The sequence below is a fragment of the Terrapene carolina genome, unplaced genomic scaffold (assembly GCF_002925995.2).
Source record: "Terrapene carolina triunguis isolate 2854851 unplaced genomic scaffold, T_m_triunguis-2.0 Scaffold42, whole genome shotgun sequence".
Taxonomy (NCBI): domain Eukaryota; kingdom Metazoa; phylum Chordata; order Testudines; family Emydidae; genus Terrapene; species Terrapene triunguis.
This window is the reverse complement of record NW_020664393.1, coordinates 427,510-442,200: the sequence shown is the minus strand read 5'-3', so window position 1 is coordinate 442,200 and position 14,691 is coordinate 427,510. Positions and strand designations below refer to the sequence as shown.

Sequence of the window (14,691 nt, the reverse complement as noted above, 5' to 3'; positions counted from 1 at the left end):
TTAGACCTCTGCATAATACTCTTAACCAGAAAGTACAGATAAATAGTTCAGTTTTTCTTCTCTAAAAATATATGGCTGTACTTATTTGTAAGAGTCATGTAGGGAGAAGAAAAATCTGGTCCATGTACAGTGTTTTTGATATTCACTGGGCTTTGCCTTCATGTGTTGCCAGGAAAATAGTTTTTAGCTGCCAAATGTAAAAGTACAGTTTCTGCTTCTACATAATTACAGTGTAGTCCTGAAAAGATCATGTTAATTTGCCCATGTTACCACCTCATCATCCATTAACTTAATTAAAATAAGGCTAATGTTTTAAATCCTACAAATAGAAAGCAATCTCATTACTGCATGCAGCAAAAATATTATAAACTGACACAAGTGTTGGTCTCCACTGGGATGAGGTACTTGGAACCTGTCACTGTGACAGCAAAGTGGAGTGTACATTTTAACTGCCTAGTGCAGTTCTAGCATGCTGCTGCTGCTCTCGGGATTGCTTACTACTGAACTATGGTATCCAGTAGGGTACAGTGATAGCCTGTGTTTTGGAACATAATTAAGTGATAACTGAAGAAGCAGTTCTAAGAAGAACTACATGGTATGGAAAAATCAGGAAGACTTAAGCCCTACAAGAATAAGAAATAACCTTCAATGTAAGTTAGGTATGTGGTTATTTTTTAAACGTTACAGTTTCTTTTAATCACGGGTTAAACACAGATGGGACCAGTGGATGCAGCATACTGATTTAGTTAACATGAATTTGTATGCCACCCATGAGTTCTGTTACAGTAATTAAATCCTGCATTAGGAAAGAGCATGTAAGACAAATGTAATGTAAAGTTTAGTCTTTTAGACTGCTCTGAAAAATTGCGGTAGTCCACCTGGCAAAAAAATTTTAATTATCCCAAAAGTATTTCTTATGCTAGTGAGCAATAAGATATTTTTCAAACCTGCTCGTATCACAGTCTTAATTGGTTAGTTCTATCTTCTTTTCTCTCTCTCTTTTTTTTTTTTTTAATCTTAAAATATACGAGATTCTTCACTAATGGTTGCCTGTTCAGTGTCCTCTATGAGCTATTTGTGGTTACGGCCTAGCTTCTAGTGGATGTGTCCACGTTGAAAACACACTTACCTTGTTAAGCAATAGCCTCAGCAGAGGCAGGGCCGGCTCCAGGGTTTTGGCCGCCCCAAGCAGCCAAAACAAAAAAAACCAAAAACAAAAAAAAAGCCGCGATCGCGATCTGCGGCGGCAATTCGGGGGGAGGTCCTTCGCTCCCAGGCGGAGTGAGGGACCGTCCACCGAATTGCCGCCGAATACCTGGACGTGCCGCCCCTCTCCGGAGCGGCCGCCCCAAGCACCTGCTTGAGAAGCTGGTGCCTGGAGCCGGCCCTGAGCAGAGGGGATATGGAGAGTGAATTATCTTTTCACCTATAAAGGTGATCCTTCAAGATGAATGTTTAGGGCAGATTGGCGGGACAGAAAGGGGGATGCATATCCTGCTGCTCCCCATGCTCTATGTGTTCTGTGAATAAGGCTGTCAATCTGTCACCCTTCATAAGTAGTAAATTAATTAAAACCTATGAGAAGGTATTTTTTTAAGTAACCATAGAAATTTGAGGATCTAATACTCCTTGCTTCTCTAAGTTAATATTTATATTACTTTTGGTTTAGAGATTCTATAATTTAGCCATTTCAGATTTCTTTATTCTAAAGTATAACAAACTGTCAGCTAGAGTGCATCTTAAATTCTATAAAACAGAGTAAGCAGAGTGAGGTTGGAAATCAGAAGCTTAATTTGGAACTTCAGATTCTTTCAGTTTTACTTCTGTGTCTCACCTCTCTGTAGGGAATGTAACTGCAAGGGACGCCCAGGCTGCTGTTCTTTTCTCCTTTCCACCCATACTTTCAAACTCATATACCCTGCAGTCTTCCTTTCATGTGTTCAGTGTATAAACTGTAGCTTCTAACAGTGGCCTTCTGGTGCAGAGAATTTGGCACACAATTTGCACGGAGGTTGCATCAGGACCAGAGGTGGATTAGAGGTTTGTGGGGCCTTGTGTCAGAGCAAGTGGAGGCCCCTCCTCACCCATTCTGCCTGCAGTGCTCCCTGCTCCCCTTGCTCTCCTGCTGGGGAAATGGGGTCGGGGCGCAGGGGCTTGCTCCCCCCAGCCCCCGCTGGCCTCCCTGCCCAGCACTCCAGCTGGGGAACTTGGTCAGGGCGCAGGGGCTTCCCCTGCCTGCTTGGCACTCCTGCCGGGGAGCAGGTTCGGGGCACGGGCACTTGCTTCGCCCGCCCAGCACTACTGTTGAGGTTCTGGCGGCGCCCCAATTGGCTGGGGCCCCTGGGCACGGGCCTCGTTGGCCAAGTGGCTAATCCACACTGATCAGGACCCTTTAGAATTATGCAAATTATTCATAACCAGATGAGGGAAAAACTGAGGCCAAAGAATAAAATGTTAACTATTGTTAGTATGGGAGTTTTATGCAGTTACCTAGAGTGCCAAAGGAGAATACCTGAGGATATTTTAATTGCAACAGCAACATACACAGTTTAAAATATTGCTGTTGCAATTAAAATAATTTCGAACAAAGCCTTAATACAAATAATTGAAACTTTTTTAAAGTGATATATATGGTGTTCAAATTATTGTTGAGCAACCACAGGGGAAAAAAAGAAGTAAACCTCCTCTCTAACTACATGAATTCTACCTTTAAATGTAGTAGAATCCAAAAGAGTAAATAAGGTATATAAAGAGGGCAGTTTGGCAGTGTGGACTATGACTCTGGCCAAGTCTGCTCTCCAAATGACTGTAATTCAAGGAAGCTCAGTGCAGGCCCACCAGGTGAAATGTATACTATATCTTAAGAGCTGAGCCAAGTGAATTTAATTCCCATAAAGGGTCAATACTCAGTTCACCGTGCTACACTTTCATACCATGAAATCACTGATTCTCCTTTATTTGTCTAAGTTAGATGAAATAGACCCTTGTCTTCATTTAACACTCAGAGCTGGCTCTCCACACCCCTTAGTGGAATGTTACTTGGTTTGCTGATGTGAATCAGAACATATGATTTTTCCACCACCCACTCCCCTAGAGGGCCATGTTAGGCGATAGTTTACTTGGGAGCATTGCCATTCCCAGTAACAAATTCAGGTCAGTAAGTTCTGTACAAATCCTTAGGAATGATAGACACATGTATCTAAAAATTGGTTAAGTGCATCCTCTAGGGAAAGGCAAGGGATTTGTTGACTTAAGCAGAAAGTGTTTAAAAAAATCAGCATTTTGTCAGCAGATATCATTCAAGTATCTCACGTCTCCTACTCCAAGTATAGTATAGGGGGAAAACTGGGATAACTATATGGCATCTGTTGGCAATTGTTGACTTTTTGAACGGTGACCAAAATACATTTCCAGTGATGCTCAACGCACTAGCTGCATGGCAACATTTTAGCTCTTGTATAGACTTGCCAATGGAATGCTACCACCCAGGGCTTAAATTTAACCAGCGCCATCTGGAGCATAGCTCTGGTGAATATTTTCAAACCCGTGGAAGCTCTGACGTCCTGCAGGGCTGAAGCCCTGGGGCTCCGGGAAATACTCTGTGAGAATTTAAGCCCTGTTAACCCCTCACAGAATGTAGCTGCATTTGGCAATGCAATAGTTAAAGGAGGCATATTTGTGGACCTGAGAAGGTTGATATTTTCTTTACACAGAGGTTTAGAAGGGTAGAAAAAATCCTACCCCACTAAGAACCTAGAAGGAAGCAGTGTGTGCAGTTACTTCATTCATTTACCCTTGTTAGGATCTTATGTGTTACCCATCTCTTTGCATTTGGAGTTTGGAAAATGTAACATTGCCAAGCCAGGACCTCTTCTTAAATCTAATTTCAAAGTTAATATGTCTGTTTAAAATCTCAGTCCTTCTGTTTTGTAAAGGGAAGGTGTATTAAACCATGGTAGAACAGGGCAGGTGAAAAGATTATGGGCAGCAATAGCTTTAACCAGGATAACTGAAGTGTTGGTTGGCCACTTTAAAAAAAAAAAAAAAAAAAAAAAAATCTTGTCATGTATTTTCTGACACACAACGTGGTCTGTGTACTCTGACTCTAGCCAGACCTTGTTTACATATCAAGTTCAGTGTGAGGAGAAAGCACAACCAGCAAGATTGAGATTTTTTTTTTTTTTAGAATTAGTTGTGTGGTTGTCCTCAACCAGGAATTTTGCAGACTTCAAAGCTGTGAACCAAAGTTCTGCAAATAGTATCATAATATATTTAGCAAATGATAATGCTAAACACACTCAAAAGAGGAGAAAAGTATGTTCTCTGCCTGGGAAGTTGTTATGAGTGGGATTTGGAAAAGAATTTCTAACATCGCCCAACTCTGCTCCTATTGAAGTGGATGGTAAAACTTCCATTGACTTCAGTGGGACCAGAGTTATGCCGACACTGAGTTCTTTTTCAGAATCCCACCCATCATTATTAGAATCAACTACTAAAATAAAATTATGGAGAAAAATAGTTATTTGTCACCAATGAGCAGATTGGGGTTTACACATGCCCCTTGTTAACAGATTTTACTGACATTTCCAGTGAAGAAGAGCCAGAGCTGTGGATTTAAAAAAAAATAAGACTGGGAAATATAAATTAAGATTAACAGAGTGATAGGTGGGGAAGGAAGAATTATCTAGGTTCTACTTCTGTGTCCTAGAAGTTGGGAGGGACCTAAATATTTGCCTCCTCCTTTTCCACTCCCTACCGTCTCCAGTCATTTTTTATGTAAATTAATAGGTAAAATTTGGGGTGTTTCAGAAAAAAACACGTCTCTGACTCTGCTCAAAATCCTGAGGTTGACTGTCTGCATAGTAATGAGAAAAGTGGACAGGAATAATTCAAGTTTGCAAGTAGGGAAGATGGGGAAATACATTCCAAAGGACTGCCTAAAATCCTATTTCAAGCAGTATTTTCATACAAAAATCTGTAGCATTTTCATACCAAAAAATGAGTAAGGGAAGACGCCATGGACAGTAGCCGATCCCTTGTTCCATTCTTTTCTGCCCTGGGACTCTCCCTACCCTACCACTCCATTCTCTAACCAAATCCCATGGAGTCCTCACCCCATGGATTACAGAGGCAGCTCTCTTTGACCATCATGACAGATCTGGTAGAATGAGTGCGTCCACTTGAGGAAGTGAAGAAGGTGGTCTTGTCCTGTCTTTTATCTGTCTTGCTTTTACAGAGAAAGACTAAAGATCACAGAATTGAGAGTTTCTGCTACTGAACAGCTACTGGGATAAGTTAAAACAGAAGTGTATCTTGGGTTCTGTGAAGTAAGTCCTTCCCAACAAGGATAACTAGCAAGACACTGTTCGTGAAACAAACAGCAAATTGAATGATAGACTGTTTATTCATTTTCTTGAGGGGCATTATTATTTGGTAAGTAAATTCTAGAGACAACCCAATGACAAGTCAGTGAAAATCTGGACTGTAAACATAGCACAGTGGGTGTGTCTGTTAGTGAAAGTTAAATCACCAGCTGTATGTCTATTCATTACAGAAATTTAAAAGTCATGAGCAACATTTTTTTTTGGTCACAGGGCAAACAACTTGGTGTGTTTTGCATTTAAATTATTTTAAAAATGAGTTTTTAAAAATAAAATGTCTAAGCCACTTGGAAAAAACAAAACAAAAACAAGTCAATGCTCAGACTGAGGGTACAGTAGCAGACAGGACACCAATCAATACTCATGCTGAAAACAAAGACTTTAAGACAACTTTTTACTGATAGCAGGAAGGATTTATGATCAAGATTGCTTTCCTGATCTCAAACAACACTTATTTGCAACTGCCACGTTCCTGCACAAGTATACAGCTACATGTAGGTGAGCTATAACAAAGATTAAAAACTACTCTGAATGCACCCTTTGGTACAGTAGGAAAGAAAAGAATGGTCACTTCTGTCTTTTTGGGCATTTTCTGGCAGCAGAATTGAAAATCCAGCCAGGTACTAAATGCTTTGACAGGAAGTGTTCAGTACTTTCAATGCACATTGAGGATAATAGGATTTGACTTGAGGGTACTGATCAGGACTGGGTCCTAAATGATCATGTGGATACAAGAAAGCTACTCTTTTATTTTATCAGTTAATTTTTAGCAAAAATCTCCACTGAGGAGAAAATACCAGTGAGTAATATGTAGAATCAATTATAAAACTTGATTTATTGGATTCTGATGATCCATTGTGGTTTTTAAATATCATGCTCATTTTAGTCTTATTCTTCAAAACTATTTGTATGTCGCGTATGCAGCTAGGACACAAAACATTTTGGCATAGATGATTTTAAAAGTACTGGATCTTTGTGCATGGCTCCCAGCTGCATTGACTGAACTTGCTGTTTTATATAAAACACACACTGTAGTAACAGTAGCACAGCCAGATGTATTAATGGTGTTCAGTTCAGTGTACTCATAATTTCATTTTTTCAGAAATCATGCTTTTATAGAAACCAGTTATACTCTATACCTAGTTATCTGATGTGAAATTTGTCAACAATTTGGAGAGCATTAATAGATTAGTTTCTGCATGCTAGAGATGACTCAAGAACGTTGTTTTGATTGTTAGTACTGAATGCTTGTTTCAATTTAACAGACACTTTAAAAAAAGAGGGCTTTCATATATCTTTTCTATAGTGGTTTTAATATATATTATCTATAATCACACACTTCATACACAGGAGAGAGGAAAATACATACTTATAATAATCCCCTCAAAGTGTGTGTGAAATGAGTTGAGAAATATATGACCTGTTCAAAAGAAATATTTTTATAGAGCAGCTATAATTAAGCATGTTTCAGAAGCATCTTTGTAAAACCAATTTATATTTCAGGTGTTTAAATTAGTCTGTTTTAATAAAGATGTGTATTATTCTCTAGCAGTTATGTTATAGGGTTATTTTCTTATCTCACTTCCATCACTGTAACTCAGATTAGTTCAGTGAAGTTACTCTCGGTTTACAAATGTGGAACAGAGATCTAAATTTGGTCCATATATACTGGATTAATATTCAGCATTACTAGCTTTTACAATCGTTGAATTTTAAGTAAGGAAACTAATGTAACAGTAGAATTGGACACCTACATTTTTGTCTGAATATTGCAGCCAGCTGATTTATTAATGTAACCCCCAGTTATTTTTTATTGATGTGTCCAGTTTGATTGCTTCTTCTGAAAGCCATTCCCAGGTCAAGAGCACGGATGAGCACTGAGCAAGTTTTTATATATGAATATATATGCTTCAAGAGTATTCTAAATGGTAATGGCAAAATTCAAAATCACTGCTGCTCGCATGCTCTCTACCTCTTCTTATTTTGTTGTACTATAAAATGGGAGTTTCCCTCTTCCTCTCAGCCAAGAGAGTAGCATCTTCTCTCTCTCTAGACATTACTGTCAGAACCTGTCCCATTTCTGTCTGCAGTGATAATCTTGGTCAATACTATATAGCCATTTATAAAACTAAACAGTTATTGCTGACAGTGAACAACAGTAAAACAACAAGAGAGATTATCTGTACTGTAATGAACACACATAGGGTATAACTGCTTATAATATTTTTTAAAAGATATTTCACTTACCTTGACTTTTTACGTTAAATGGTAAGAAATGTGGCCCCTTCATGCTGGCTTGTTTTTGGTATCGTTCAGAAAAAAACCCATCACCGCCATGGACAATGTTCAGAGAAAGCAGCAGCAGAAAGGATATTTGTACCTGCATATTCCCCAATCTGTTCTGCATTAAAGAGGAAAAATACTTATGCAAATGATTGTTCTCTTTTTAAAAATAAGTTGATCAGTTCAGGTTTTGCAGCAATGAACAAATAAGTTGTATTTAAAATAGTTAACGTTACAGGTTCAGTACTGCTTTATACAAAACTGCTCCCAAATCTATGTATTTCTAGTGGATTTCTTAAAGTATACCTATTTTAGTCAGAGAAAGTGGTTAAATGTTTTAAATACTTTTTAAAAGTATAGATATATAAAATCTGTAATCTTACCAGATCAGATTCTGTCCCATACTCTTCCAATCAACAGTTTTTTAAATTTTGTATTAAATATTATCAGCATATTAAAATATGTAACAATTTAAATTCTTTTCAGAAAAAAAGTGTCAGTTTGCTATTAGGTTCTATAATGTTATGGGCACGCCAGCCCCTTGAGGCTTCCAAAACTAGGTTTGGGAGCATAGCTTGAATCCTCTAGAATCAGGGAAAAGTCTCTCATATGCATTGCAACATGGCAGCATCGCCTCCTTCTAATTAACGCTGTATCTATAAAGGGTAAAATCCTGACCCCATTGACATCAATAGTGAAACCCCCATTGACTTTATTGGGGCCAAGATTTCACCCTTAGCCTTTGGAAGTAATTTCCCTTGTGGCAGCAGGGATACTGGCACTTGCTCTTAAAGAGCCCTAGTAAACTTCTGTCCTGTATAAGGAAGGATTAGATTTTTATTGATAAATGTTGATTTCGCCATACATACACCAACTGATGAAAACATATTTCCATTGATAATAATCAAAATTTGCAGATAGGCAAGATAAGAAAAATGCTGCTTGAAAACTTACCAAAGTTTGATTTAAGGATATTAACTTTGTATATTTAGACATGTGATATTGACAGTTTTTATTTTAATGGTTATAAAGCTTTAATCTTTTGAATCTCAACACCTGTCATTAAATTGTCTGACTGTACTATTGTCTTACACCCCCCCTAATTTCCTGCAACTGTGAACATTTAAATCCATGACAATTGAAAAAAATTGCTTAAAACCCTTAATTTTGCCCAACTGAAAATTTAAATAAATAAAAATAGGAAAAAATGAACATAGATAATATCTATCAAAATTTAGGAAAAAATAATTAAAATTGAATTCTGTCAGACCTATGGTTAATTTAAATTGGAAGCCAAATGAAATGGAATGAAATTATAGCATACCAGAATAGTGTAGAGTTCCAAATATGTAGTAGCCTTTCAGTAGCCTACTGAGGTGCTCTTCCGCCACAGGTGCGCAGAACAGAAGCTGTTATTTCAAGTATCCTTCTGAGGTATTTATACTGTTTGTTCCCTTGTTAAGTCAAGTTGCACTGTGTTTAAGCTCCTCCCTAAAAGTCATAAGCACTAATAGGGGGAGGGATGTTGGGCAGGCATGATGGAGCAGGTTGGAGTTTTTCTTACTATATTATATTTCATGTGTCTTTGGTGAAACTATACTCGTCGTGATGAACATTTTCTTAAATTATTTTATATCCTTTTTGTTTTCAGGATTGAGAGAGGTAGCATTGGAAAAAGCTTAAACTTGTAATATGTGTTACTTTTTTAAAATGGATTTCTGCATACATTTGTAAGGAAATGTAGTTTCATAGATTGTGAACTTCTTACTATTTTGGAGCAGCTACTTTCAGGAGTTAGCTCCATTGAAGTCAATGGAGACTACTTGAGTGCGTAACTGCTCACCAGTGTGTGATGTAAGGGGCTTACAATATGTTCCTTTTGTGTTAATTAGGGATTTGTACAGTTCTGGAGCCATCTGAACCACTTATTGTGCTTGTGCATAAAAATGAAATTGAAGAAGTAAATTAGTGAGAAAGTATTTACATGTGTGTTTCTGTTATGTTGTCTTAGATATATAACACATCAAATAAATAGTCCATATATAGGGACTGTTTATATGCAATGAAGTATTCATTCATAAAGAAACTTGAGTTATACAATGTAATACCACCATTTCTATTTCTGTTACATTCAGTCTTACTAATTTATTAAAATAATTGATTTTATTGCATATTGAAAAATCAGACAAATGTAATACAACCTTGCATTTATTTTTTTCAGAATTTTTCTATATGCAGTAAATGACTTTTGTTTCAGGTTCTGGTTCAATGCAATGTTGTTTATGGTGCACAAAGTTCCTATTTAATGGCTTTGTCTCATTATGTTTAAACCACCATTAATTTACTGTATTGGGTCAAATTTCATTACAGTTTAGACCACACTTAGCAAATCTCTCTGTTTGTTCAAAGTATAGATTAGCACTGGCCATACTAAGCCCATTGGAATAATTTTTGCTATATTGACTATTTCTGCCTGTTATGACTTGTCTACTTGGTAAACAGTGACAGATGGTCTCACAATATTTCAGCCCCCTTGTCATCATTAATCAATTCCAGATATCATGTAGGAAATTTTAGTTCCTGAATCATTCATGTCCCTGATTCTAAAACATGACATAAAAGCAGAAATAATATGGGCATAAAGAAAATGACCTTCTGAATTTAGTGTGAACCTCCAAGGCTAAATATAGCATGCATATTACTTTTTAAAAGCATTCTTGATAAAAGTTACATATGAACATTTCTAAAAGATCTATACATTTATAAATGATCAGGTTTTTGCATTATATTACCATGTTGATTGATCTGTATGTTAATGCAAATGTAAATAGGCAGTAGAGTCATGGATTCACGGCCTGATTCATGAGTATGTCAGATACTGCTTATGTTTTTATGGAATGTAGCCCTCTAAAACTGTGGAGGTTATTGAAAAACAAATGCAAATAAAAGTAACTGCACTATTGTTAACTGGAGCCAAACATTCCTAATTTGATTAACTTCATCCCTTTTGTGGAGAGAGAGCTAGGCATCCCCGCTGTGCCATCTTCCCCATTAGCACCTTCTCCATGCTGGCATAAGGGAGTGTTCTGTGCCAGCCTGGACAGTAACTACTAGATCTATGCCTATGATGTACTAGGAATACTAATAACAAACAGATTCAGTGAAGAGGGATCTAATGCCTGGTAGGCAGAGAAGGGCTGCAACCACCATCCCAAAGATTGGATGAAGTGGCTGTGAACAGGCTGCAGCACAGCTGTATGGCATACATTCTACTGAAACTCAGCTTCTGTTTAAATCAGTCCTGGAAAAAAATAGGGCTTTATGACAAATATCCTGAAACATAACTTATCATGCGGAAAAAAAGGGATGGACTGTCAAGTCTGGTATTGGGTTTGCAAGTGTGCCGGTACTCTTCTGAACATATACTGTTGTTGTGAATAAAGGTCATGATTGATGTAGTAAGTCATCTGATGTGGTATTATGTGGTGTTCTTTCTCCATTCTTCTTCACAGCCACCCTCAAATAATTTTCTGTTCCATGTTCATAAGGAAAGTCTACTCTGGAATATGTCCCTCAGAATTATTCTTATATTCTTTATTAAACTTGTGTGTATAACTAGGTTGGTGATTTTTAGAGGAGGCTTACATAGTTGAGTTGTCACTTCCTTGGTGAGAGCCCCCTATTTTCAGTTGCTTATAATTTTCAGAAAAATTAAATTTTGGACTGAAGTTGACCATTAAGTTTCTTATGCTGCTTAGTTTAGAAGTTAGTGTCATTGTAAATTTCAGTGAGAATCCACTCAGCCATTACTCAGCATTGAGTTACACACCCAAAGCACAAGCATAAGGAATTTATTTTTCAGATGTTAAAACTGAGCAAAAACTAAAAACCTTTTTTTGTTCAGGTAATTCCAAAAATAGTTTTGTTTTAAAATGTCAGCTGTAATAAGTAGGAAGCCCTCCATGGAAAATGTTGCCAATCTGACAATTTTGGGTTAAGAAATAAAGTTAGGAACATCTGACTATAGTCCTGTACACATAAAACTTCTTACATTCCCTGCTAATTTCTAGACCAATGCATAATGCCCCCCCAAATAGGTACACTCCTGCTACACAAGTAATGTACACCCATATTTAGCTGACAGTCTTGTTTCCTCTCACCCCACTTTACTGCCAGAAGGATGAATAATCTCTGTGTGAACACGTGTGAATAAGGACAATTGTTGGGTCAGGAGACATACACACACACACATCTGTTGACTTTAGATTTATGCCAGACTCCACCCTGGAATGCTGCTTCATGGGGTTGTTTGGCTTAGGGTTTGGTTTCGTTTTTTGTGGTGGTGGGAAGCTGAGGTGGGCTTGTGGTTTTCTTCTTCCTCATGTTCCCCCTACTGCTGTGGGCTTTCTCTGAGTGCACTATCATGCCAGGATTTAGCTGTAAGCATACATGTGAAGTGTGGGGTTCCATATATATATGCACACACTTGTGTATGTCTATATTCAGTAACAGCACATTAAATAAACACACCTGTGTTTATTTGAACACCTGATCATGGGGACTGGCCACTTAAATACACTTAATGTGTATTTGAAAATTTGCATTCAAATACAGGTATCTTTTTCATTAACAAAGAAGTCTTTAAAATAGCAATTGAAAAGTTTGAAAAGTAAATAATTTTACTGCAATATAATATTCCCTGTTCTAAGTAAGAATAAAATTTGAATTTCCCTGGATAACCAGAAGTAATTATCAGAGAATTGCAGTTTTTTTTTAACTGGGCATATACACTTTGTTATAGTTACATGATGTTTGTTTCCTGAATGAATGACATTATTCATAATTAAACACACATGTTTATTTAAAGAAATGACCTTTGTGGAATCCCCTCACAATCCATAAACCTAAGCCCATGTGTACGTCTTTGCAGGCTCAGAGCAGGGTCGGCTCCAGGGTTTTTGCTGCCCCAAGCAGCTGAAAAAAAAAAAAAAAAAAAGCCGTGATCGCGATCAGCTCTGCCGCCGCCGCTTCAGTCTTCGGCGGCTGGTCCTTCGCTCTGAGAGGGAGTGAGGGACCCGCCGCCGAATTACCCCCGAAGACCCGGATGTGCCGCCTCTCTCCGTTGGCTGCCCCAGGCACCTGCTTGCTGGGCTGATGCCTGGAGCCGGCCCTGGCTCAGAGTCATAGCTAGAAAAATGGTGTGGCTTTGGCCCTGATCCTGCAAGTTACTCTGTATGGATGGACCCCTGTGCCTGTTAACTTGAACAGAGTTCCACAAGGGCATGATGTATGTGTGTGTTTGACCTACTGCATCATCACTTGCAGGATTAGCATGACCAGAGGTGGATTACCATTTTGTGGGGCCCTGGGCCAGAGCAAGTGGGGGCCTATTGACTACCCCTATGCTAGACTGTCAATATATTCAATATTTTTTAACTAACAAAATATAAATATTTTCAGCCAAGGGCTCTTTTTGTCACAAAGTGTTGAAGCCCTTTCCTTGGTTAAAGATATTAGAAAGTCTTTTTAAAACAGGAAAACAAACTTCTAGATTCCTCAATCACTCACTGATAAATAAATTCTTCCCCTGGACTGATTTATCTAACTAATTGTAAAATAAATAGGATTTTTTTCAGCTGTCATCTTTTGATTAAAGATTGCCCTGCAAGATTAACTTAACCAAGCATCCATTAAATACAAGTATTTAATGGATGCTTGGTTAAGTTAATCTTGCAGGGCAATATTGTCTCATCCGTTTTTAAAGCAGAACTCACCCTGGCATACCAGAGAGAGTCTGTTAAAAAAAATTATGAGACTTTATTGCCATATAGCTTGGTATTTGTCATTTTTTAGATTCATGTCACTTATACTTTTAACTAGAGCTGTCAATTAATTGCAGTTAACTCACACGATTAACTTAAAAAAATTAATTGCAGTTTTAATCGCACTTTTAATTGCACTGTTAAACAATAGCTTCCCAATTAAAATTTGTTAAATATTTTTGGATGTTTTTCTACATTTTCAAATATATTGACTTCAATTACAACACAGACTACAAAGTGTACAGTGCTCACTTTATATTATTTTTATTACAAATATTTGCAAAATAATATTTGTAAAAATGATAAACAAAAGAAACAGTATTTTTCAATTCATCACATACAAGTACTGTTCTGCAATCTCTTTAGCGTGAAAGTGCAACTTACAAATGTAGATTTTTTTTTTGCTACATAACTGCACTCAAAAACAAAACAGTGTAAAACTTTAGACCCTACAAGTCCCCTCAGTCCTACTTCTTGTTCAGCCAATCGCTAAAGACAAACAAGTTTGTTTACATTTACAGGAGACAATGCTGCCCGCTTCTTATTTACAATGTCACCTAAAAGTGAGAACAGGCGTGCGCATGGCACTTTTGTATTTACAGGCCAGATATGCTAAACATTCGTTTGCCCCTTCATGCTTCGGCCACCATTCCAGAGGACACGGTTCCATGCTGATGACACTCGTTAAAAAAATAATGCATTAATTAAATTTGTGACTTCTTGGGGGAGAATTGTATGCCTCCTGCTCTGTTTTACCCGCATTCTGCCATATATTTCATGTTATAGCAGTCTCGGATGATGACCCAGCACATGTTGTTCATTTTAAGAACACTTTCACTGCAGATTTGACAAAACACAAAGAAGGTACCAATGTGAGATTTCTAAGGATAGATACAAGGTTTGACAATCTGAGGTACCTTCCAAAATCTGAGTGGGACAAGGTGCGGAGCATGCTTTCAGATGTCTTAAAAGAGCAACACTCCAATGCGGAAACAACTCAACCCGAACCACCAAAAAAGAAAATCAATCTTCTGCTGGTGGCATCTGACTCATATGGTGAAAATGAACATGCGGTGGTGCGCACTGCTTTGGATTGTTATCAAGCAGAACCCGTCATCAACATGGATGCATGTCCTCTGGAATGGTGGGTGAAGTATGAAGGGACATATGAATCTGTATCACATCTGGCACGTAAATATATTGTG

At 37.8% G+C, this 14,691-nt stretch overlaps 2 protein-coding genes across 4 annotated transcripts in view; one reads left to right on the top strand and one right to left on the bottom strand.

Annotated features, from left to right (window-relative positions):
- The window catches only part of LOC112106981 (dermatan-sulfate epimerase), a 296,569-nt gene that overhangs the window by 34,979 nt on the left and 246,899 nt on the right, over nucleotides 1-14,691 (top strand). The window lies entirely within an intron of this gene.
- COL10A1 (collagen type X alpha 1 chain) overlaps nucleotides 1-14,691 on the bottom strand; it is an 84,170-nt gene that overhangs the window by 10,046 nt on the left and 59,433 nt on the right. Inside the window, exons 1-2 of one of the 3 annotated variants that reach the window (XM_026653484.1) lie at nucleotides 8,989-9,072; nucleotides 7,629-7,782 (exon numbers count right to left, since the gene is read on the bottom strand). In XM_026653484.1, the coding sequence (XP_026509269.1) occupies nucleotides 7,629-7,767 (139 nt within the window). In that variant the 5' untranslated portion in view covers nucleotides 7,768-7,782; nucleotides 8,989-9,072. Of the gene's footprint in view, nucleotides 1-7,628; nucleotides 7,783-8,988; nucleotides 9,073-14,691 lie in introns of those variants that run through there. The other 2 variants (XM_026653489.1, XM_026653495.2) reach the window with 2 other exon arrangements.